Source organism: Ischnura elegans, chromosome 5 (genome assembly GCF_921293095.1).
Source record: "Ischnura elegans chromosome 5, ioIscEleg1.1, whole genome shotgun sequence".
Lineage (NCBI taxonomy): Eukaryota > Metazoa > Arthropoda > Insecta > Odonata > Coenagrionidae > Ischnura > Ischnura elegans.
The window spans coordinates 8376758-8402492 of NC_060250.1; the positions used below are offsets into that span (position 1 = coordinate 8376758).

General features: G+C 40.2%; 1 protein-coding gene across 1 annotated transcript; it reads left to right on the forward strand.

Moving 5' to 3' along the window:
• Positions 1–1754: 1754 nt before the first annotated feature.
• On the forward strand, positions 1755–25735 carry LOC124159610 (alkaline phosphatase-like). Its single transcript, XM_046535534.1, has 10 exons — positions 1755–2069; positions 4936–5010; positions 8118–8338; positions 9954–10127; positions 12358–12549; positions 16625–16826; positions 20248–20382; positions 21158–21349; positions 21767–21889; positions 25382–25735. Exons 1-10 carry the CDS (start codon positions 1910–1912, stop codon positions 25564–25566), a joined length of 1659 nt encoding a protein of 552 aa, XP_046391490.1. The 5' UTR covers positions 1755–1909; the 3' UTR covers positions 25567–25735.

The following is a 25735-nucleotide window of genomic DNA, read 5'->3' on the forward strand; positions in this document are numbered from 1 at the left end:
TTGACGCGGCGACATAGCCCAAAAGTTTTTTAATCATAATGCAATAGATTTATCATAAATTGAGCGTCATAGATAGAGGTATAAGGATCAGTACATCATCCGTTTCTTTTAACCAACTACTAGAGCATTATTTTTTTCTGAAACCTTCACGTCATGCATAGATATCGTAAGAATAGACGTTGATCGTTATTTGTTTATTTTAAAGCAAAAAATATGACCGAAAAATCTAATTTTTTAAAATACGTACAAAATGAAAGTCAAATATCGAAATTATCACCGAATTAGCGTGCGTTTACTGGCAGAACAAACTGATTTTGAAATTTGATCTAACAATAATTCACCGGAGGAAATAGAGTGTCCTTCGATACGACGAAATTTGACCATTTGATGCCTTCTTCCCAAACATGTCCCTTCTTAATCCCGCAATAGTGCTCACAACAAAGCTGAAAAACAAGTTTTTTGAGTCAGAAAACTTCACTAATTTCCCTCGGTCTGCAGCACAATTCAGCTGCTTTTCACGTTCGCCTTCAAGCAAATCTCATCTTAAACATTCCTCATTTTTCATCACGCTCAAATCAGTCTCTTCTTATGAAGCATATAATCTACTTCGCAGCGGATGTACACTACCTCTTACACACATACAAAATTGCGTTCATAATTAAACCTGCCTCTATTATAAAAAGAAAAATAGAGGAAGTTTTCATTATGCACTTTAAAGGCAATCGTAAGTCTTAGTATCATATACATTGATTACGCTCTTAAGCTATGAATATTCTCTTTTAACTATGAGGTTTTATCATTTTGTTACCTTGTGTAGAGCTACCGTCATTTACGCATTTAGAATTTAATCAGTTTAGAGTTCGATTTACTAAATAATTAAAATGCTTAGCTAGATAAATGACACTCTGTAAATCTTTGTATTATTTAACATGAGTTGCGTATTATGCGTCACGGCCTAAGTTTAGGTGTTACGCCAGTTTCTTCTAACAATTTAGATATTGCATTAGTATTCTCATTCTAATCTAAACACCCAACTTTCATAGACAAAAATTGGCATAGATGTTTACCGAAATTTTCGTGTAATTAAATATAATTAAAAAAATACAGCCGGCAAAGCCAAGTTTTTTGTTTAAAATGTGAAAGATGAAAAATGCAGATACAGAAACTTTCACGAAAATGGCATACACCTGCCAACTATGTTTCTTGGTGGAACAATCTCATTTTATTTAGTATTATCATATTTTACGCTCTTCGGGACGCCGAAATTTCACCATTTCATACTCTTCGGGGTCTCAAAATATCTTTCGATAGTGCTTCGAACAATTTTTAACGGTTTGGGAAAACTGCACTGATTTCCCTCGCTCCACCGTCTTTCCTTTCCACTCTTTCCTCCCAACAAAGCTCAATACCCCGATTTCCACCGAGTTCAAGCAAATCCTCGCTTTTTTTCTAAAGCACATTATCTACTTCGCAGCGGACTCATACAAACTCACACACACACGCGCGCTCCGATTGTACCTTTCCGTTTCTCGCTCACTGGGAAAAATTTCCTTTTTTCTTTCGCCGATTTCCGAGGAAAGTGTTCACGACAGACAGATTTATATATATAAGTATATATTTTTTTATCATCCCGTAAATCCACGATCCGCGTTTCATTACCTATTCTCTCTCTCTTTCTCTCTCCAGCAGCGGTGGCCTGAGAAGAGCGATCGCGGAGCGGGGCAGGAGACAGTCGCCACCAGGCATTCATACGGTGCGGGTCGGAATTTTCGATTCCTGCGACTAAACATTCGCCCGGCTGGCCGTGGAACTAATCGGAGAGAGCAAAAAAAGACAGGCGGCTGACAGACAACGAGAAAAGAGTAGAGCTACTGGTTTCATTCGGCAGTGGTACTTCCGTTCAGGGACGATGAGGAAAGCGGACAGTTCGGTGGCCGTAGTAGCGCTGACCTTGGTGCTTCTGACCCTCCTGACGGAGCTGACAGCTGCGGTGCCGGCCAAGAGGGCGCCACCGGCAAGTGGCGCCTCGCCCCCACCAACAGCCAACCGGACGCAAGCCGAGGAAGAAGGTAATCATTGATATTAATAGGTACCCATCATAATCATATGTAATGTAGGATTTAGTGGGCCCTTTCCGCTTCTTACCCCGTCCCTCCCTTCCAACCCTATCCCTATCCCATAATCATATGTAATGTAGGATTTAATGGGCCCTTTCCGCTTCTTACCCCGTCCCTCCCTTCCAACCCTATCCCTATCCCATAATCATATGTAATGTAGGATTTAGTGGGCCCTTTCCGCTTCTTACCCCGTCCCTCCCTTCCAACCCTATCCCTATCCCATAATCATATGTAATGTAGGATTTAATGGGCCCTTTCCGCTTCTTACCCCGTCCCTCCCTTCCAACCCTATCCCTATCCCATAATCATATGTAATGTAGGATTTAGTGGGCCCTTTCCGCTTCTTACCCCGTCCCTCCCTTCCAACCCTTTCCCTATCCCAGAGGCGTCGTCGGGTTCCTATCGCGGCGGCGCCTCTTTCCTTTTTTCCTTCCCTTCCAACCCCCTCCCCGGGTGATCGGGCGAATCAGCACGATTGCTGGGTCCCGGCCCCGGTCATGACCCCCTAGATACTGGGTATCTCGGTGGTCCCGGCCCCGGTGCGTTGTAACACTCAGAGGACACACCTTGGTGTCCTGATCTCTGTAATGCAGGGTGTCCAAGAAATATAAAATATTAATATTACTTCCGAGAACAATTCTCCATCACTGAAGGTGAAGACTTCGAACCACGTTTGATCATGGCAGCTTTCTCATGCACCACAAATAATAAGTGAACTGTTAAGAGCAAATAAGTTAAACCTGTGTTGAGCGGCCACCGAATAGTTTGTGTCCGCTTAAGGAGTGACCGCTGAATTGAGGACACATTTGAAAAGCTTGCATGAACATGTAGCAATCAAAGACCCTCTGACTAATTTTATACCAAGATTACCATCAAGATTATTTTCCAGAAGTTGTAAAATTTCATCCGCAAATGCGATTGTTAGGGGGATATATGAAGCAGTGCTAGCTGCAAGTTACGGTTACTGCAAGGGGCGGTTGTGTATTTTTCTTGTTCATCTGAGAATTATTATGAAACGGGATAATCATGCATTGCAAATTTACCTGAAAATTTTTAAAATCAATATTTTTACCGATAAAAAATGAAAAAGTTAGCGTCACCATGGCTGCGTAGATAAAAGAGTCACGATCCTACTATTGCAGGGGAAAAACGTTTGAATCCCTTTTCCTTAATGTCTGTTAAAGTATTGGACAGGAGTCGTAGCATGTATTCGAGTGGCTCTTGGATTTCGGAGCGAAAGCATAGCGGAGCGAAGACAATAGGAATGCTTAATCGCTCCACTCAAGGGAGAGAGAGAGAACATTGCTTCGAAATTGGAACGACGACCATCCGAAGTTGAAGCCATTCCGATAAAAAAGGGAGATCCATAAAAAAATGGGAAAGTCTGAACATATTCTCATAATTATCTTTCGGCAATCGGTTCGGTGAGCAATTTTAGACCCAGATAGTTTTGAGAGTGCGGATCCGAAAATTAACGATATTATGATTACAGGGTGTTTATAAATGTATATCGTGGTTTTAAAGCTTTATAATATTCATTACATTACACTTACAGTTATAAATTATAAGTCAAATGAAAGAGCAACTCAGACAGTTTTATTTTTTAGCAACAATGCATATGTGTGTGAAATGTTTCCGCCGCGATCCGCTAGAAAGCGGTAGTAGCAAAGATGGCGACTCGTGAACAGAAAGCGTTTTGTGTTTTACAGTTTGCAAAGACTAAATCTGTACAACGTGCGTTCCGCATAAAATTCGGTTGTTATCCTCCAAGTGACAATAACATCCGTAGATGGTACCATCAGTTTGAAGATACAGGTTGCCTTTGTAAAGGGAAGAGCACGGGACGACCAAGAGTTAACGAAGAGACTGTTGAGCGAGCGAGAGAGTCGTTCACTCGTAGCCCAAAGTCCCCTAGTTGTGAATTAAACATTCCTGTGTCGACTGCTTGGAAAGTTTTAAGGAAACGCTTACAACTACGTCCTTACCGTTTACAGTTATTACAGGCTCTAAAGCCTACAGACGACGGATTACTTGCCTACTTCACAATGGAAATGTTGTTTCATGACGATGATGATTTTCTGGATCATGCTGTCTTCGGTAATGAGTCGACCTTTCACCTTAGTAGACATGTAAACACTCATAATGTGCGGATCTGGAGTTACTGTGCAACGCACGTTGCACAATAACTACAGATTCAGTCTTTGAAAACTGTAAAACACAAAACACTATCTGTTCACCAGTCGCCATCTTTGTTACTACCGATATCTAGCGGATCGCGGCGGAAACATTTCACGCACATGTGCATTGTTGCTAAAAAAACAAGACTGTTTGAGTTGCTCTTTCATTTGACATATAATTTATAACTGTAAGTGTAATGTAATAAATATTATAAAGCTTTAAAACCACGATATACAGTTATAAACACCCTGTATGTTTAAATCAAAGGCCTGCGAAGCTTCAGAAGTTATACGAGTTAATGAATGACATCAATGTCATATAACATTTCACTGAAGCAAATGAATCAAGGAACTTAGTTTGGATAATTTCGGGTGAAATGGAGATAAAAATTAATTAAAAGGAACTATGCTTTCAGAAGTACTCAACACAAAACACGATATATTTATAACAGCTGAGTATTCACGTTATGTTAAATAATACATAATTCATTTGAAAAAACTCGTATTCTTTGTGCGGGCACTTATAGCAGTCCCGAAATAGTTGTTATGCTGCAAAGAAGGAAAAAGGAACAGAAATCGTTATTATCCTTTATCACAGCTTGCTGCCTGAACGTAGCTGAAACATTTTTTTTATTTTCCAGGTGACGTAATAATGCACCCACGGAGTTCGAGGCACCAGTTGAAAGCAGGATCAAAACAATCCCTGGACGAAACAGGTGAGACGAACAACAGAAACGAAAATCTTTAATTCCAGTTCTGCTTCACGCATGTTGCAGCATCCCAAAATATACTCTGTTTTTCAGTTACATAGCCAAAATTTAGTAAATATTACTATTTACTCTTTCACAAGTTTTCTTGGAAAAACACCGATGTCGCGACATGTCGGTCAACAAGCATTGTCTCTATTAACTGTTCATACACAGACGGTCTAATAGACACACCAGAGTCTAACTTGATGGCCGCTTGTATTTTACAAATGTAGTTAAGGTTAATGTTTAATGGATTTTTAAGTTTGATAGTTTTGTTGAAGCTGTACATTGTACAGTGTACCAAGATGGTATTGCTATTTGTACTATCTACTATCATGGTATGTTTCCCTTTTTCAGCAATATGTTTTATGTCTATCAGGCCTATCATGCAGTACCGTTCTACCGTTTTTTTAGTGGTATCCCAGCATATTTTGAAGTTTTCATTTTCTAATACTTTAGCTGGAGTAAAGCAGAAGCATGGTTCAAATTTTTCTATTAATTAAACGTTGAATTCCAGTTCCAAATTAGTATTATTAGGAAGATGGTTACAATGGGAAAATCGCCCGGAAGTACACGGAAAAAATGCAATCGAAACATGAAAAAGCCAACTAAAAACTGTTTTCTATCTTTTAATAACATTTTACCTACCATGAACTGGTCCAAAAAATAAATAAATTTTATGGAAACGGCTAGGGAAGTTTTGATGGTGAATATCATTCAAATCAACTATGGTCCTATTTAATCAGAAAACTTTTTTACATTGGTCATTTCTGATTGGCACGTTATCTTGAAGAGGTGATCATTTTTCCCGCAAGTTGCCGCCGCTATTTCCTTCCCAAACAGGGTTCATTCCTTCATCAAAGAAAACGAAAGGCATTGATTGCGATTCGTTACTCACCATTAGTGTATTTATAATATACAAATTATTTGGTTTTAGAAATACCGGTTTAGGCGAATGGCAAGGATCAATTTTAACCGCATTTGAAAAAGGCCAGATTGGCGCCCATGCGATGCCACACCACGTGAGATAGGAGTTTTACATCATATGAGGTTACCAATGCATGCATGAGGCACAGAGCTCAGGGAAACATGCCTTAATAATCACCTATTAAAACTGGCTAAGGTCGGAAAGTTTTCCTCGTTTTATAAGGTATTAATAATCCTTATTTAAGCCAAGCGTTACCTGCTAGCATGGTACTCTGCTACCTGCTAGCATCCTGCGTCGTATCAGCGCTCAGAGCCTCGCCCCAAGGTCACCTCACTTGCGGCAGCGGGAACCAGAACGACGTCACAAGGGAGTTTTCCCGGCATTCATACTTACCCGTCGCGTTTTCGCGCGCTTGAAAATTTTCACTTTTCATTTAATCGTGAAAAATAGGTATCTTCATTTAAAAATCTAAAAGCTTGAAATACGTACTCCAGGAGTAATACTCTTTCGATTTAGGCAATAGAAAAAATAATAGGAAACCACCCTATTCTGCCCACGCTCCTTCCCCTCTTACGATATCTCACACGGATCACATCCCACGAAACCTGCTCCTTTTCCTCTGCAGTTGAATGGTCTCCCACCCTACTGCGCGAAACATTTCAGTAACTATCTGTCTTTTTACGTTTCTTCAGCGCAAATGCGCTTATCCGATTTTATACGCACTTTCTCTGATTAACGTATATGCCTTTTCTCAATCGAGTCCCATACAATCGCGGCATTCTCTAAGATTGAATGAACCACGGTTTCATGATAGGTAAATTGTGAATGCCCCTGAGCCAACACTTGCAATAACATTTCTTGGCTTGGACGGAAAAAATTAATCCACTCAACGACAAGATTAGTCTCCTCCAGACCGCTTTTATCAACCTCAGTATAACTCCTATTGAGTTTTGATCAAATCAAAGTCAGACACTCACGCTCGGAGTTTCAAACATTTTTATCTGCATATTCTGGAATGGAATAAAATATAAGCTAGAAAGTTTTCAACCAATTCATAGAAACTATTGACGCAATGAAAGATTAATTTTCATTGAGCAAAATTCAAGGTAAACCGCGCTGTGGTTAAGCATAGATATACAAGTATATTCGAGGCAAGAATTTGGACAGCAAAAGTTTCTCATTGACGCGGGGACCTCATCGAACCATCAAGAGATCAATATAATTACCATGCAGGAGCTGAGCTACGAATTAAGGCTGGGGGGGGGGGGTTTAGGCGCAACTAATTCTAAGGGTTGTGGGGTATTGCATACCCGCCAGGGTAATCGGTATTTGCGGGGACCCTCCTCCAGAAAATTTTTAAGAATAATGGTTCAAAACGGCGAGTTTTACGGCTTTCTGAGGGATATTTGATTAATCCTAACACTATTCCATAAATAATCCTAATCCAATTAAGTAAAATGGATTAAAATTAAATAAAATATTTCTCTGAGCTCTGAGGGGGGGTTTTATCCCCCAAACCCGCTGCGCCACTGTTACCATATGTAAAAAAGCGATAAATTCGGAATCAAAAAACCAATTTCAATGCAGTAAAAAGCAAAATGGAGACGGCTCGTTTCCACATTTCATAGAAAACTTCTTTAATATGGTGAAATGAGGATTATCACTAGGGGTGTCATGGTGCCGGAACGCCGTTCCGGCACTGGCTAAGAAAAGACTTAATTGTCAAATAACACTTCTATCAATTTTGCTGCCTCAAAATTTCTAATATGTGTATTCACAACTAAAACAAAAAATGAAATAAAATTTAAATAATAACTTGTAATAAAAAATCAAACAGAGTAATATTTCACTTCTAAAGAAGTTTAAGGTGAGTGCGTTCCGGCACTGCTAATTTTCCATGACATCACTGATTCTAACAGTTGAGCGCATAAAATTTTGCAGTAGTTTTGGTCCACACAACTTGAAGCTTTGATGAAAATAAGCCAGGTGCAATAATAAGTGCAATAGTAACTGCTTTATAACTTCTAAAACGATAGCTCAATTGAAAATTGATTGCTACTGTCGTGTGATGCAAATTTTATCCCCGCGGTGATAACATTTTGATTAAACATTATTTTCTGAGTAGTTTCCGAATTCTTTTTTCCAGACCCAAATTACTGGCACAACGTGGCGAAGACGCAGTTGAAGAACACGCTGAAGCGTGAGTTGATCGTGACTCCGGCCAAGAGCACGATCTTGTTCCTAGGCGACGGGATGTCCATTCCAACAATCACGGCCGCCAGGATCTTCGAGGGACAGAGGAAAGGACTCAGCGGAGAGGGACACTCGCTCTTCTTCGAGAAATTCCCTTACATCGGACTATCCAAGGCAAGCACAATACATTATATTCCGTAATCTTGCAGTGTATCAGTCATTTCATTCTGTTTATTCCATCTCAAGTTTTGATCATTAGAAATGAGGTTTGGTGCATTTAATGTGGATTCTCTGTCTTCATGCTTTGGTTGCAGTGCAAGCATTTTATCACTTGATGGAGAGGAAAAAAACGCCAAAAATGTGTTTCTTTCATATGTAGAGAGAACGAAAAAAAGGGTGAAAGTATATTGGTAAAGGGTGAAAGGGCATTAGAGTGGTCTCATTTAAAACATAGCCACTTACTTCCTCTCATAAAATTAAAAGTTTCCCTTGATAGCACACCAGGGAGACTCTGCCATCGAAATAGGCAGCAGCTCTGCCAATAGCATTATTACCACAGTTACCCACCGATTAAGGCAGGTCAACATGAGGTATTTTGCATATTACTCCGGCTTGTATCTCCTCCTAACTTGGACTTCAAAACTTGTATTAAACTTGGAAAAACAAACGCTGGAAGGGAATACGATAAGTGATAGTTACAAAGAGGCCTTGGCAGTAGGTGAACGAGGACAATCAAAGGAAGTCCACGAAAAAATAATTATTGACGAGAAGTTTTTAATCAGAATTTCCTAGATGAGACGAAGTTTTGAATGTGTACCTCAAGCAAATGTATGGAATTTCAACATATAGATAGGAATGTTGGGTGGATTAAAATTTGAAAGATGAAATCATTACCAAAGGCATATGCTTTAGGTTTATTAGTACCTAAAAGTGATCTAAAGGCAAGAAACGGGCATTCGATCTACATCTGGCTCACAGTCCTGAGGACGATGACCGAGTCGGACATCGAAACGTCGGCAGTTATGGTATTCCTGACCCGGTGGCGATCCCGAGAACCCTTCACTAAATTAGTGGAGAAAATAGGGTATTTTTAAGTCGCTTCAGGCCTATTTACTGTTAATAATGCCAATAAGATTCAACCGCGAGATATTTTCGATTCACCTTAATTTTTTCTCATATCATCTCCGAAAACTGAACACAGGTAATATTCCAGAACGCTACCAAAGCCTTAATCAATCCTCGGTGGCTACTTTGGCATTAAGACGCCTCAATCGAGTCCTGATGCTCGATTAGACTGCACTTCAAAGTTGATAAGTTGAGCCATAATTCCAATTGAGTCGGCAAGATCCAAGATGTCCGCTGCCACCGCCTCACGTCAGTGAAATAAAATATTTCCATTAAGTAACAGAGTTTAGATAAATTTACCGAGGGAAAAATATGTTTTGAATGCTACAATAAGTGTTTAATTATGCTACAAACATAGGTTTACAATAAGTTTTGAATTGTAAATTATTGTATATTCCGTGAAATTTAAATTACATACCTAATTAATTGGATCTAGATTTTTATATATAAATTCTGTATATCATTGTGAAGAAATGGATTACATTTTAACGAATAGTACCAATGCACAATTTCATCTTGTGATATTTAATCATGCTGATACCTCATTATAAATATTTGAAAGGTGTGAACAATCAAAATTGCTTTTGGTGTGGTGACGTCATATTCGAAGACAATAGTTATTTTTGCCAACATTGACATGCTCTTTTCTGTAATTTTTCAATAGACTTACAGCGTGAGCGACATGGTCACAGACTCCGCTGCCTCCGGGACGGCTTACTTGTGCGGCGTGAAGACGAACCAGGGCGTGCTGGGTCTGACTGCGGCCGTGTCCACGGGAGACTGCAAAGCCTCGCAAAACACATCCACTCACGTCCACTCCATCCTCAAGTGGGCACAGGTAACTAACTGTAGAATGAATACATCATACGGCTGCTGCTGGAAAAAATCAGAGAGATTATCACAGACTTTATGACATGTTGGACAACAAAATCGTGTACAATTACAGGCAAAAAGTACTAGCACTCCATTAAGGGCGAAAATCTCAAGAGTGAGAAATAATTTGCTTCGAACTGGGATGAGAACCCGGCTCTTCCAAACTCGCGCCTAATTACGGGTTGTTCCACGCCAACTTGGACTAGAGTTGACCGTTTCCCTTTCATATTTTGATGAGCTAGATTGGTACACATATTTGCCTTCTCAAATAAATAATATGATTTGAAATGCGAAATTCGGTAAACAGCTTTGAAATAATTTTTTTATTTATTTTGCTACGACGGTATTGGTTGTACAGTTTAATACTAATTTTAGATGATTAATAGATTCCTTATCAGTCTCGAACACCATAGAAAAAAATGTTATTATTTAAGTAGGTATTCTGCCGATAAAGTGGAATTGCGTGGAGTATTCAAGAAGAATTCTCGCAGTCTCCCCTCAGTTCATGGACCGTCACCTACAGTTCTCCCCTCCGTAAAGAGGGGTAGTATTATTCAAGGAATTAAGTAATGCATTAGCCAGCGGTGTACTTATTGATTGTCACCCGCATGTGTGACATGCTAAAATGTGTTGTTATGAGTGCTAAAATTCTGGAGAAGAAAAGTCATTTTCCAGAGGGAAAATCGAAGTCCGAATCTCCCAAATTATCTCCAAGTGCCACAGGGACACATCGTCTTCATCTATGGATAGCTCCACAAACTGAGAAGATGTCTCGGGGAGTAAATAATCTTTCGATCCCTTCCCTTTCCTCACCTCCACAGTCGTGTCTCCTCGGCTTCAAGCCTAATACGTCGGCAATAATCCACGAGAAAGTTGTCCAATAATAATTTCACCCCTAACACAATTTCTAACCATCCCCCTCCACCTCCGAAACAATTGAAAAAGAAGGACCGTCATATTACAATAGTGGTATTGTTTTCAACAAGCATATTTATTGAACACTGGACATAAATTCAGTGACAAGGACGAGAGCGGTGTACGTAAGCTGGGCTGTAACACATCCGACTGTTATTCTGTGCATGTGGGTCAAACTGGATGTTCAATTAAAAGAAGGGTGGTGGAACATTTCAAGGGTTGGATAAGAGGTGATACCGCCTCATATTTTGTCAAATATTTGTTGGAATCTAAACGAAGGCGTGATTTTAACGTCAACCCTCTCCACAACCAACGCTAAGGGAAAAATATGGACTTTTTGGAGCTGTTTTTTAATTTTCTCTGGCATATAAAAACATATATGTGATACAAATGACATTTTGTACCCTTGCCACTCCTTACTGTCTTCTACCCTGAACTTCAAACCGAATACGTCAGCTCCTTGCCCCTGGAAGTGTTGTCCAATGTTCCTAATACCCCCTAATTCATTTCCTAACCAATAACCTCCACTTTTAAAAAAATGTATGAATCAGCTCGCGTCATGCATTTGAAAATGAAATAAGTTGCCGAAACTTAGGTTGGGTAACAATAAAATTCTTTGGATCTCAAAAACGTTTCTCTGTCATTATGTAATCCATTTCACGGCTCAACACAACATCACAATTTACTCTTAAGATCGTCCGCTACATATCCTCATTGCTATACCATTCTTCATTTATGGAATCGGAACCAACACCCATGAAAATTTCCTCTTCCGTCTTTTTTCAAAGAAAAACTATGTCATTATTACCGCAGTGGGCAATTACGCAAATTAATCACATTTACTTTTATAGTATTTTATTACAAATTATTTGGGAAATATTTGCCTGAGCTTTCTGTTCCTCCTGATTTGAGGGTTAGATAGAAGATGGGACTTAGTAGTCCAAATCTCGCCCAATAAAGTCGAATTATTATTATTGTTGTTGTATGTTTTCATTATAATTTCACTTCGGTATTGTATTTTCGCTTCTTATTGCCAATAGAGTTGTGCCAGGTATATTATTATTGTTTGAGCAGAAATTTTTGCAAGTACTATTAGTATGTATTTGCTCTAAAGGTAAACCCATAACATACACATACTTCATTCATTCATTCTCGCAGACCATTCCATCGCCTGCATGACAAGTGATTAACTGACACTATATGCCTATAAATGATTACGAATTGACCACTTCAATGCCTTTCTTCCTTTCTGTCCCCGCTCGGGCGATGCCTCCGCGCAGGATGCTGGGATGAGCACGGGCGTCGTGACGACGACACGCGTGACGCACGCGTCGCCGGCCGCTGGCTATGCGCACGTGGCCAACAGGGACTGGGAGAACGACGCCGACGTGGCGGCCGACAAGCAGGACCCGCACGCGTGCCCGGACATCGCTCAGCAGCTCGTGCACGGAGACACGGGGCGCAGGCTCAACGTGAGTGCATTCATTCATCAGTCACGATCATCAAAGAGAGATTCGCACTGATTTCCACGGGAGGAAACATTTCACTGGGCGAGCATCGAACCGCGGACTCAATTGGACTACTTATAAGATCGTCTATGCTGCCACTTCACACGGTTTTAATCAATGACTGCAGCGCGATCCATATATTCCCAATTTTTGCCATAGAATATTATTATTAAACAAAATGTCAACGAAGTCAACTAAGTGGTTGGGCGGTAACATACAGCACGAAAATATACATGAAATTCCAAAATACAGTATAAATAATGTTAAATACAAAAAGGGCCTCCAAATTAATTTTTTTCAGCCACGTCTTAGAAACCCGAGTATTAATTGGGAAGGGCTCCAATATTTCCTATTTCGGGTAGGTAAACCATTCCAGTGTTCTATGCCCCGATTTAGGAAGGAAAAGTTAAGCGTATTTTAGAGCTGCCTCGGAGGCTCCGTCTTAAAATTATGATTCTACCTCGCCAACTAATTAGGCCCTTTCAATCTGTTAGAAAAGTCCCTCCACGCAGGATCACCAATGTAGGCTTTATAGATACCCTTAATTCGTGCTTCTCTTATCCATGACTCTAAATGATCTCCAGAACAATAATTTTAACATATCTATGTAATACTTGCCTTTCTTTAGAAATTCATTAAAAATCATTCAGCTAACAATAATAGGCGAATTTTAGTCAGCAGTTTGATCTCCCTTTACAGATGAGGATCTCAAACTTAGAATATTAGCCACTAGCACTAGCCAGGAATAGGGTACAAAATTATGAATTCCATAGATAATTTCAGCCTATAGAATTTCTGTTTTTTAAGTCCAACCTATGTTTTATTTTAGCATCGATTTGGGATCGATCTTCCGTCAGCGTCTCGAGTGGCGACCATAGTAAACTCCTCTAAATGCGTGATGGGCGACAGAGCACTCAATTTGCCAGTGGAGATTGCCTCGAATATTACTCCTCTGGTGTAATATTCGTGAATGGAACGTTCGACTTTCCGGAACACTGCACCGATCACTAAGCTCTAAGATCATATTGTATCATGTTGGGCACGATATGGTGGAAGTTCTTAATATTATTAAAATAAGACATTGCATTTTTTTACACAGAGTTTTATTATTATACACTACGCGTTTCACCTCTGCAAACAAGACTTGATACTGTTATGATGATGATAATCGAAACGCGTTGTGTGATAATAAAACTCTGTGGAAATATTGCAATGTCTTATTTTAATAATAACTCTAAGATTATGTTTATCCACATTTTAAATAATAGTTCACTAATGAGTTTGAAAATGTTACTTTGTTATCGCAATATACTGACTGGTGATAAAATAATAAGGCTTTCCAATCAATATTTTTTGGAAATGTAACTAGAAAATCTCAAATTATTATTTGCTGCTGTGGCAAAACCCAATCATGCAGAGGCTGCGCACAGAATGATTCGTGTTTTTTTGGCAAAAAACTGATGGAAGATGAGTCTGAGCATAGAAATTCCAAAAAATATAAAACCAAAACAAGATGACACACTGTTCTCTGAGAATTCAACCAATTCATACCGAAACATTTCACTGCTTTCTACGCGAGGGAGCCCATGTACGTTATCCGATTGATGACGACGATACGCTATTGGATTAGATCTAATTGAAAAACGTATATTTTTTCATAAATTTTCACGTGATATGCTCCACATATGATAAGAGATAGTTTTCAACCATTTTTCTGCATAATAAAACGTTATTGTACTTTTCCACACGATTTAATTAATACGACCGGTTTCGTCGCAGAGGCGACATCATCAGGTACAGAAACCGTTATAATAACAGTTATTTTGTTCTTGTTTATCTGGTTGCTATTACGTTGGTAGGGGAGGGTTGCGTTGGGGTTGGAGCGTCACTCAGCTTCAGGGGAATCTCCAAGAGCGGGGAATAGTTTACAAAAATATTTTCATTTGCTAAAATTCCATTTTTTATATGCTTCCTTATCTCCAACTCCTCCAAGCAGTCCATCCTTCTTCCCTTTCCCTCAAGGTGGAGAATTTCCGGAACAAAATTGCTCCTGTGGTCACTCTCCCATAGATGTTTCGCGCAATGCGATTTTTCTAACTCCCCGTTTCTCAAATGCCTTCCGTGTTCCTCTGCTCTTACTCGGAACGAACGTCCAGTCTGGCCTATGTAACAGGTCTCACAGTCACTGCACTTGAGTCTGTAAATGCCACTTCTATCATTTAAGTCAATTTTATCTTTTGTATTGCATAATAACGCCCTTAAGTTAGATGTGTTATAATATGCTATTTTAAAGTCTTCTCTGGGAAAAAGGTTTGCGGTTGCCTGTGAAATATTTCCATAATAACTCAGTTTGCACCAGCGTTTCTTATGCTCATTATGAATGGATGAATGGTATATCATTTTCTGTGCCCGGAGGGAGTATTTCTTCCTTAACAATTTATCTATGACACTTTCTTCGTGTCGTATTAACTAAATCGTGTGGAAAAGTACAATAACGTTTTATTATTAAGAATGGATTTTCACAAAGTAAAGCCAGAAACAATCAAGTTCATTTTTCTGGAAATATAGAAGTAGCATTTGATCTGAATTGGGCGTTAGAAATAAAATACACGCCTGCGGGAGGCAGGATTCCCATTTTAAAGGGGCTCTCATAATCCATGAAGGATGGACACTTTCTCTACTCATCGCACATAACGCAGGCGAAAGTTCGATAAAAAATCTTTGATAATATATTTCCTCAGATTACCTATTTTACTCGATGGCTCAGCCAACCAGCTTATGTGAGTACCAGCACATCCATAGCCAGCGGTGAAAGTAGATACTGAAGAGGCTACACCCATGCCGCTGGTCGGAAACACGGATTGCAGTTGAGCACTTAATTGGAGGAACCGGCATCGACTCATAATTGTCGTCACGCGATGATGGGGTGAATACCGACAACGCAACGGTGCGATTCCGACATTGTTTTTGATGAGGGTTACGGTAGGTGGTGGGAAGCAGGAGAATGAATAACGACAACTCTTTTACCAGTGTATTGTACACTCCGACTCAAAATTTCAATTCACTTGACACATTATTCCCCAGACCATATGTAGGGCTTTTAACTTCGTTTTTTTCGTATTTTCCGGTTTATTTTGGCCTAAATAAGGAGAATTTTTCAGAATAAAAAAATTATTTTCATAATATTATATGATTTTTATAATGCTGCGTTTACGCAACGAAAGGAAAACTCAGGTAAATAAAAATAAAAACAAAGTTATTAAAACTTAGGCTGCATCTTTTATTTTTCATCATGATTTGCATACTCGACATCTTCGCCGAGGGTTATCAGTATTCCTTAAGATAAGTTGCCCTATTCTGTCTTGACGGACATGCTGGGGTATGTCATTTTTCCTAGGGTGTCCCGCATGTGCGCACCAATTTTTATGCCAAACGCCACCAGTCATCAAAATATAATTATATACATAAAAATTTTGGTGAAAATGACAAAAAATGAACTAGAGATACTTTAAAAAAGTCAGTAAATCGAAGAAAAAATTATTCTGAATTAGAAGCTTGTTCTGAGAATTAGGATTCCATTATGTTGCGTTAACGCAACGCTGGGAATTGATGGGATAAATAATGCGGAAATGGAATTAAAACATATTGGTGAATTAAAATTCACGGACAATTTTCCACAAATTCAGATTTGAAGATCATGAAAGATGTATTGAATAGTTGGTGGTGAATTGAAATGATAGGTCGACCTACCATACGCAACCCGGTCGATGCACACGTTGACTCAAAGCTCAGACGCGGGTCATTGGTAAGTGCTAGTCAAGTGTTAGATCATATTCTATAGATATGTAATGTAGGCTTAAAATGCGTGGTTATATAATGTGATTTAATCTAAACATACCGTAAACAGATAAACAATGCTTTGATAAATGTAAATCCATGTCTTACCTTTCTCTAACTGTTAAATTTCAACTTTGGATACCTTTCGCTAGGTCCTAATACATTGTTTCCCAACAACATATAAACGGTGTTAATCGCGCAGGTTGTCATGGGCGGTGGTCGTCGCAACTTCCTCCCCAAGGACGCGAAGGACGAGGAGGGTCGGAAGGGGAAGCGGTTGGACGGCAGGAACCTCATCGCGGAGTGGCTCAAAGAGAAGTCCCACCGCGGACTCAGGAGCCTCTACATCTGGAACAGGGACCAACTCAAAGCAGTCGACGACAAGACCACGGACTACCTGCTCGGTGAGATACCAGATGACACTCCTTACACTATTCCCATTGATCACCATTAAATTGTCTAAAAATGTTTGTAAAAGTTTATACCACGACCATTGGATTGGAATAAATCGGCATTTAAATTTACGGCCAATGGGAAGCGCCGGTTCATGAACCTTTTTTGTCAGGGGAGGGTGGAATGGGAAGCTCCAAAGAGATTTTGACTCCCTAGATAATCTACTTTTTCGTGATTTTATAAAGAAAAAATGTTTTCAAATGGAAGAATGACAATTTTCATGTTTTCAACTCCAACTGTGTGATAAAAACTGCATCTGAACGAATTTGCACACAAACATCAAATGCAAGTGGTATATTTGGGGTTAAATCTTCGCCTGCGTACACGAATCCATTGAGTTCTGGTCCCGCCCTAGAAGGTGGTCAGGGTATGGATAATATTGTTGTGCACTGTTAACCTTGGAGTCCCCTTTGTGAAGGCCGCTCTTTAATGTTTACGGGGAAGTTGGATATTAATAAATGAATATGGCACGTGATACCGATTATAGCCAAAATCCATTATGATGTTTATGTCCATCATCCAGAACAAAATGCGAGGTAATTTGTTTTCTAAAAACTTACCTGAATTCAACTGAAAACATTATAATATACCTATAGTACGGGATATTCACGTTACACCTAATTCGAAGAGCAACTCGAGTAGATGAAGATAAAATTACGCCAAATAATCATAAATGCGAATTGAAATCCCATTCCAAAAGCTGGTGACTGCAGCAGATGCCAATCTGGATGTAAAAACAGTCATTCAAAAGAGGCAGAAGCATGCAAAGTTACCTCCACAATCGAATTGACTTTTTAACGGCCAAATGATCTATTTCGTGGGCACGACTATCGAGCATTGACGACCCGTACGTTAAACTCGCTTGCTTGCTCACGGCAAAGCTTTCCATGAAACCCTGCGCTGTAACGAATACTCAGCCAAGAGATACTTCGAGAGCAATTAAAGCAGCGAATAAAACAGTAAGATATTTTACTTTAAAAAACTATGGTAGAAGGTCATTAACTTGCTTTTAATGCCATTTAACAGGGAGGCACCTTTTTCAAATTTCCGTATGCTACTATCCATGATTATTTATTGCCTTTTGCTAAGATTCCCTTGGATACTAGTCACGAGATCATTAAGGTGGCCAGCGGAAACTTTCACTGGCTGATTCATAAAACTATTTCACGAAAACAGGGTCCGTTATTTTCCATAAAACGAAGTTTGATCATTTACTTAAAACCTGAAAAGTTTCGGACGAAAAGTTTTGTTATCGAAAACTGAGGAAAATAGCAAATAAAACTTTCATGATAATAAATTTCCAAAGAAAACCTCCGCTTAGCCATCAAAGCACGGTGAGATTGCTTCTATGTTGTCCGGCTAATCTGTGTATCTATTTCGTTCATTATCCTGACATGACCTTGATGAATGCGTGTGACAGTCCCCGTGCTGTATTTTAATGGTACCACAACGAAAGCAAGATGGCTAATCTTTATTATTTTGCGTGGGTGTGCTCATGCGGGCTTATGAGTCATTGCACTGTGTTTCAGGAAAAGAGAAATGATCCATTAAATGAGCAGGTCTCTCATGAGCAGATCTCTTGGACAGAAAAATGGCTAATCATACCGTCCGTATCACTAAAAACCCATTGGCCTGCATTCTCCACTTATTGTGTTTAATTTGCTATACCGTGAATAAAGAGGACCGAATGTACAGACTGTCCCAATGATAAACGTGTCACTTTTGGTCCCTAATTTCAGTCACTTAGAGTCAAGCCATTTAGATTAAATTTACCACACACCAGAAAAGTGTGCATGATACATTTAATGTAGACGAAAATTTCGTTTTGACGAGTCAAAACAAAAAATTTGATTTCGCCCTACGGGGCCAATGTGCATATCACCTTATATCAATGGTTAAAAATTCCAAGGTAGAAAAAAGTCTGTATTTCTTGGTGAAAATGTCATTTCCAAAGATTCGGGCACGTGAATGGCAAAATTTTGAACATCGCATTTTTCTAGAAGGAATCCAAGTGGACAACTGTTTGAGAACTTATGTTTATGCAAAATGTTTAGTAAAAATCCGAAAATCATCGCTTCAGTAGTTACTTATGTTTTTAACAATTTATTGTTTCGAGTATAAAAAATAACACATTATGATTTTCATTTTGACACTTTATTTGCTCACCAATGATTAAAGAATATTTGCTAAAAAAATCTAGGGGGTGGTCCTCCATTTCGGAGAGAAAGAAATAATTGAATCTTTCTGTACAATTAACGTTCGGAGTGCATTGGAAACGAATGCTCATTTGGAGACGGATAAAAACTTTCCATTTTCCTTGTTTTTTTGCCCTTTTTACGTTTGAATTTCTACATCCACAGGATAATTACAAGGTCTGGAGCTAAAAGTGCATTCATAGTCCAGTAATAATGACCTATCGCCTGCGACCGCTAGAAGCGGCAGAAAATCTAATTTTTTAAGCATATATAAATAAATGGTGGCCACTTAATTTTACTTTTGTAATAGTATATTTAATGTTTACAAGCGAATTGACCGTATGCACATATCATTCCTGGGTTATCGTCAACTCAGTGCAGAAATTAGACATTGCAATATTTCCACTGAGTTTTATGATGACACTACGCGTTTCGTCGTTACAAAAAACATTATCAAGTCTTGTTTGCAACGACGAAACGCGTAGTGTATAATAATAAAACTCAGTGGAAATATTGCAATGTCTAATTTTACTAATATTAAGAACTTCCACCATATCGTGCCCAACATCATACAAGATATCAGTACAGAAAGACTAAATCCGACAACTCAGTGAAATACAAAGTAACACTTCGCGATTGGTCAAAAAATAAAAACCGACCAGAAAGAAAACAATAAAGAGCTTTCACACGAATGTGGTTAGGAGTCACTATAGACTCGAAGGATACGAGCAAGGCTTGAGTACATATTTATGAATAGATATCTATCAGATGTACATGGAGAACAATATACTAGAATCTCACTATATTTCAAGGTGCTGCAGAAACGATATAAAAAGAGAGAAATTTTTCCGAACGGATATGTATGATGGGAATTCGCGTTTCCCTTGAACATTAAAGGACTTTAATGGATGCGAGATGGAACTTCGTTTTGAGCACTTTCTCCTCCACTTCTTATATTTTACTTCTGTTTATTTGGTGTCCATTCGCCACGCGCGACCATTGAGGTGGCCTGCATTGGGGTAGCATGTAGATGAAATCCATTAGGTATCACTGTGATATCACTCCGCTACTTATTTACCACCCATTCCTGAATTCCATTTGGCTGGAATGAAGATTTCTCCGAACATTTGCATTCCTAATTAATGCTGACGTAACGATATCTATCCTTTTTTTCTAGGTTTGTTTGAGTCCAGTCACATGCGCTACCACTTGGAAGCCAACCCTTCCACGGAGCCCACCCTCGCCGAGATGACGTCAACGGCCATCAAAATCCTTAGCAAGAACCCCCGGGGATACTTCCTCTTCGTCGAAGGTCAGTCTCTCTCTCTCTCTCTCCCATACTATCTGTCCAACCATTAATCACAAAATAACGATACTCAACAAATTGAAAGTTCACAAAAACTTATTTCCCGAAAACCCATGAACTGCTCATGCATTTCGACCTCCCGAATGCGAACATCATACTCGAAATGTATTCAAGATGGGAAGCGTGGTTGCTTAGTGGCTGCAGTGTTTGGCTGCTGATCCGGGGGTCCCTGGTTCAAATAACGGCTTTCACTCTCAGATATCTACCACAAAAGAAAATCCTCGAACTTCGAGGTGGCTCAGGTAATGGAACTTGCCTCCCTAATCTGTGCGTGCGAAAGGCACACGCTTGTGACCCAGTCCAGGGTGAGCTCTACCCTCACCTAACAAAATCAACCTTTGGGTCGATTCGCTGGGTGAGTGAGTGAGAGATTGCATTCACTTTAAAATACCATTCTGAAAAGATAGGAATCGGGCGGGTATGAAACCATCTAAATCCGAAAAGGCACTAAAATGTACGATAGTTTTGTACAATAAAGTTTAAGTTCTTATACTTTATCTTCTTGTATGAGAATTGGCTGTTTTCTTAATCCGATAAAAAAATTTAAAAAACACATTATAAATTGGCTGTTAATCAAATTAGAGGGACAGAGGAGTAAGTAACGGGTTGGCTTCGGGTGCGGCAAGGATCCCAAGATGGGAATCCCATTGAGGGATCAGTGGGTGTCCATAGTGATGGAAAAATCTCCTTCTCTAATTATCATCTTCCTTCCCGTATTTAGGAGGACTGATTGACCACGGGCATCATGGCGCCAGGGCGCAGTTGGCGTTGGACGAGACGGTGGAGTTCGCGGATGCTGTTAGGACGGCCTCTGTCGCCACTTCGGAGAAAGACACGCTCATCGTGGTCACGGCCGATCACGCCCACACGATGTCACTCGCCGGATATGCACGACGCGGAGGGCCCATACTAGGTGAGGCATCACACTCCGATCTAAGGATACAAGCGAAGAAGAATACAGACCGCATTGCACACGATTTCAAACTCTCTCTCTTCCATCGAATTCCTCACTTGTTCAACTCCCTGGCCATAAAATACCAACACCAGAATCCTTTAAACCAATCAATTTTCAGAAATCAGTTTTATATATTCCTAAGACCTAAAATTAATCCATACGGTGACTTTCCTCTCTACCCCTTGATTTATAAATCCATTAAAAACATCGAGTTTAGTTTGTCAATTTGGGCGATTACAGAATCATTCTTGGCCAACTTACTGGAATTTGATGGAATAAAAAACACTAATCATTATGACGCAAAGAGCCTTCTAAATACACAATGACATTACTCTCAGCATTATAATGTTAATTTCGTTTTTTTTCCTTTGACAGGCATCGCCGGCCAGTCGAACAAAGACAAACTCCCATACTCTATTCTGGCGTACTCGAATGGACCAGGCTACAAGAAACCCAACTTCCACGGAAAGCGTTACGACATCTCTCATGATAACACCGGTGAGTATCTTCGTACGGAAAACATTACGGCATCAATAAGAGCAAACCTTCATTTTTATGAAATATTCCAAAAATTCGCATTTCAGTCGCCGTAGGAACTCTTTAATCTTTTGTGAGCTGTCTTTCCTAGGGGAGAAAATTCTTCCTTCTCCCCGAAGTGCTTGTGGCGGAGCCAGGTATTCCTCTTGAAGAAAGAAAAGTCCTCTCGTAAGCAAGGGGTACGACTCTTTGGCAAGGCCTCGTGAATTATTCGTTCACCCTCTCAATAAAAGCACGGCGAACAACGAAGGAGCCGACCAGAAGACAGTAATGGGGGCATCGCATCGGGGGTCGATACAAGCGCATGGGACGCTAGAGAAGCAGAAATAGTGACCGCATGGGCAATTTAGGCGCCAATTGCAAAATTAAAAAAACACTCCTCTTTGTCAAGGTGACGCTAGGAGATTGTAAGCGTTGGTACTCAATGAAACAGTTGGAGAGAGTGAGAACCGGAGAGTTGCGTGAAAGACACGCGTGGTGGCGTGCAGAAGGAAAGTGATGCGTGATTGGCAAAGGGGTGTCACGGAAATGTCATCGGGGCATCACTTGAGGACTGGTAGGTTTATGCATACGTGCGTGTTGGATCAGTGAGAGAATTTAAAGATCTTGTTGGTGTGGCTGTGTTATGTCCGCTTCGAACCACTCAGTTGCTCAAAAAATTTAAAAGGGTAAAATGTGTTAAGCCTAAGAGCGAGCCTGAAGCGGAGTAAATTTCTTGTTTTTGTAGTGTGTGTTTAATTTTTACTCGTAGTAAGTGAAGAAAATGTAATATCTTGTGCATTTCTTGAGTTGATAAGAGAAGTAAAGAATTGTCAGTATGATTATCATTTAAGTATTCTATGGGCCAACGTATGTTTGCATTGAGCATTTTGCTGACCACCCCAGCCAGTCTCCCCTCCCTTCATGGGCGTATTACTTCAATTCACAATGAGGCCCCTAATAATAACTCCCTCTCATTCCATTATAAAATCCCATTCTCTTCCTCCCTTTCCCTCGTTTACCCAGTATACCCTCCAAAACTGTTTTCAACATCCCCTCCCCGCTAAGAACTCGCTTCATCCGTACCATCTGTCTCCTCCGCATCTCATCTAAAAGCTGCCTATCCTCGCCCACCATGTCCAACACTTCGTCGTTTCTCCTCCCCTCTTTCCAATTCACCTTCTCCATTCTCCTTCAAACCCAAACATCGACGGCCTTCGGTCTTTTCTCGTCATCCTTCCAAAATGTCAGATGCTTGGCTAATTTTGAAATGCATTGCGGGAGGGAAGTTTTGTGTTTTGTGCACGCTTGAATTTATAAATGTGATCTAAGGAAATATTATATTCCGGACGATAAACAATAAAAAAGAAAGAAATTAACAAATGAAATTAAGGGACCGGATCGAATTTATCCCTCTCTTTCCGCTTTCGACTGCTCCTTCCAAAGGGGTTGTGTGGGGCTTATCTGTTCGCGAGAATTCAATTACGACATTTTTAAATCGCACTCGCAATAAAAGGGACGATCGGCGATGTTTGAAGCAGGTTATCAAGCGGAGGCTATTTCGTGCGCACTAATCCGTGATTCCCAATCGAACGGCAGGGATCAAGCCGATAAATGAACAATCGCCCTTAGCAATGAGAACGACGGCGTATTATTTCCATGCACGAAGTAGTCACACTATGAAATCTTGGACCTTACATTGTCCGAAATTATGCACAGCAAATCATAACCGAAGACAAATACAGTCTATCATTAAAAATGTACCACTAGCGATACTCTTCGAAACAAAATGAATTTATGTATTTACTACGGATATTTTTGGTTTTTGTGAGTATTTTAAACCCACAGAATATTTTGCGGTAATAGGAAATTGGTTCCTTTGTTCATTTCCCAACGCTTCTACAAGCAATTGAATGTTCACCATAATAGAATGCATTGTAAATTATATAGCCAGGTAACATGAATTTAACACATTCAAAGGGGAAATTTCCTTTCCAAGTATGACATGACCAGGAATTTTTTGGGGTGCCCAAAGCCTTCCCAGGGGATTTGAAAATAGGACTCTTCGAATTAAATTCCAAATCTGTAACCACTCAGACACATGCTCCTGTCAGTATATTACAAACAATTATTGTTATTAAATTGTTCAACCAGTTATGGTAGATTTCCTTGGACTTGTAGACTACGCCGGCATGTGTCCCTTCGGAACTTGGCATTCGCTCCCTCTTCGATAATAATTCACACTGAGACCTACTGTCTTTCATTCTACCTTTAAGTCTCTTCCTTCCCATCCCTCCTTCACCCAACATTCTTCCTTCAAACTTGGTTTTCAACATCTCCTCCCCTCTTAGTACTCGCTCCATCTATGCCTTCTGTCTCCTTCGTATCTCATTTAAAAGCTGCCTCTCTTCAATCACAGTGTCTACCACTTCGCTGATCCTCCTCTTCATCCACTTCACCTTCACCATTCCTCTCCACACCCGCATCTCGAATGCCTCCAGTCTTCTCTCGTCCTCCTTCCTAAGTGTCCACGTTTCTGCGCTGTAAAGCGCTACACTCTAAGACTCTTCAATAACTTTTTTTTTAAATTTTGCATCACAATCCTCTCATAAGGTCCTTCCTGTTCATAAAAACGCAATTCTCTTCCTCATTTCCGTAATGTCGCATCCGTTTTCCTCTAATCTAGCTTCTCAAAAAGTTGAAATGCTCTACCTGCTCAAGGTTTTGCCTACCTACGTTTTTCTTGAGACTCAGATTCCTAGCTCGCGATGCTTTACAAAACCGCATACATTTGATCCGATGCTTTCCGGGCGAATATATTCGAAAAAGGCTATTCGGGCTTCCAGCCGGGTGGTCTCTCTCCATTCTGCCGACGTTTCGGAACATCCTCAGGGCTGAGGATGGAACACGACACACATGAGGATGCAACACTTGGCTTTGACCGCATTAATTTGGTCTTCTTGCGATTAGACCAGACAAAACAAAAAACGACGTGAACAGTAAAATACAAGACTTCAAAAAATAATGAAGGGCCCTTTGTGGTATGAAATATGCGCACTTAAATATAATACCGAATGTAATTATCAAAGTCGTTCGAACATCTTGTCAATGAATGATGGTATACATAAAATAAAAACGTTTCCTTACTTATTGCGAACTATTCTCGGGTTGTCCACCGGTTTATCTGGTCCATTTATACTTACTAGAGACGACTACATACTCGACAATAATATTCAGGGGAGTGATCACTGCTGCTACGTCCGAAATGTGATAGCCGAATCGGTAATTGAAACACAGCGTCGGAGTTGGCCTGCTCTTCAAAATTGGCGCCAAGGGGACCACGGCTGAGCGTCCCATCCGACGGACGGATTGCTGTGCTTCCCATTGAGCACTTGAAGCAGTGATCGGGCAGTATCCGAAAAACACGTTCGATAATTTATACGTTGTATTCTCTCTCTTTTTTCTTCGTTGCAGATAACGTGAGCTACAGGTTTCCTTCGGTGGCGCCGATGGGCGCAGAGTCGCATGGTGGAGACGACGTGGCGGTGTTCGCCAAGGGACCGTGGGCGCACATCTTCAGCGGAAACTACGAGCTCAACTACGTCATGCATGCCATGTGCTACGCCAGCGGAATAGGACCCGCCTCCAACTGGTCATAGCCACGCTCAACACAAGGACTAGTCCCTTCCTCCAAACAACTCCTAACAAACAAAGACTGACAAAGAGGAGACCTTCATTGCGATCCTAACAACCCTGTTGTCCTCTGAAGACCCTACAGGGGAAAAAAAGAGTTGATACTTGCTTGCAAGCTTGGATGAAAAGTTTTGA

Bases quoted from the DNA above. Each gene is read 5' to 3' on its own strand.
- LOC124159610 (XM_046535534.1), top strand. From the start codon at position 1,910: ATGAGGAAAGCGGACAGTTCGGTGGCCGTAGTAGCGCTGACCTTGGTG. The intron at 10,128-12,357 runs GTAACTAACTGT...GCCTCCGCGCAG, and splicing joins CCATCCTCAAGTGGGCACAG to GATGCTGGGATGAGCACGGG. The intron at 12,550-16,624 runs GTGAGTGCATTC...TTAATCGCGCAG, and splicing joins ACACGGGGCGCAGGCTCAAC to GTTGTCATGGGCGGTGGTCG.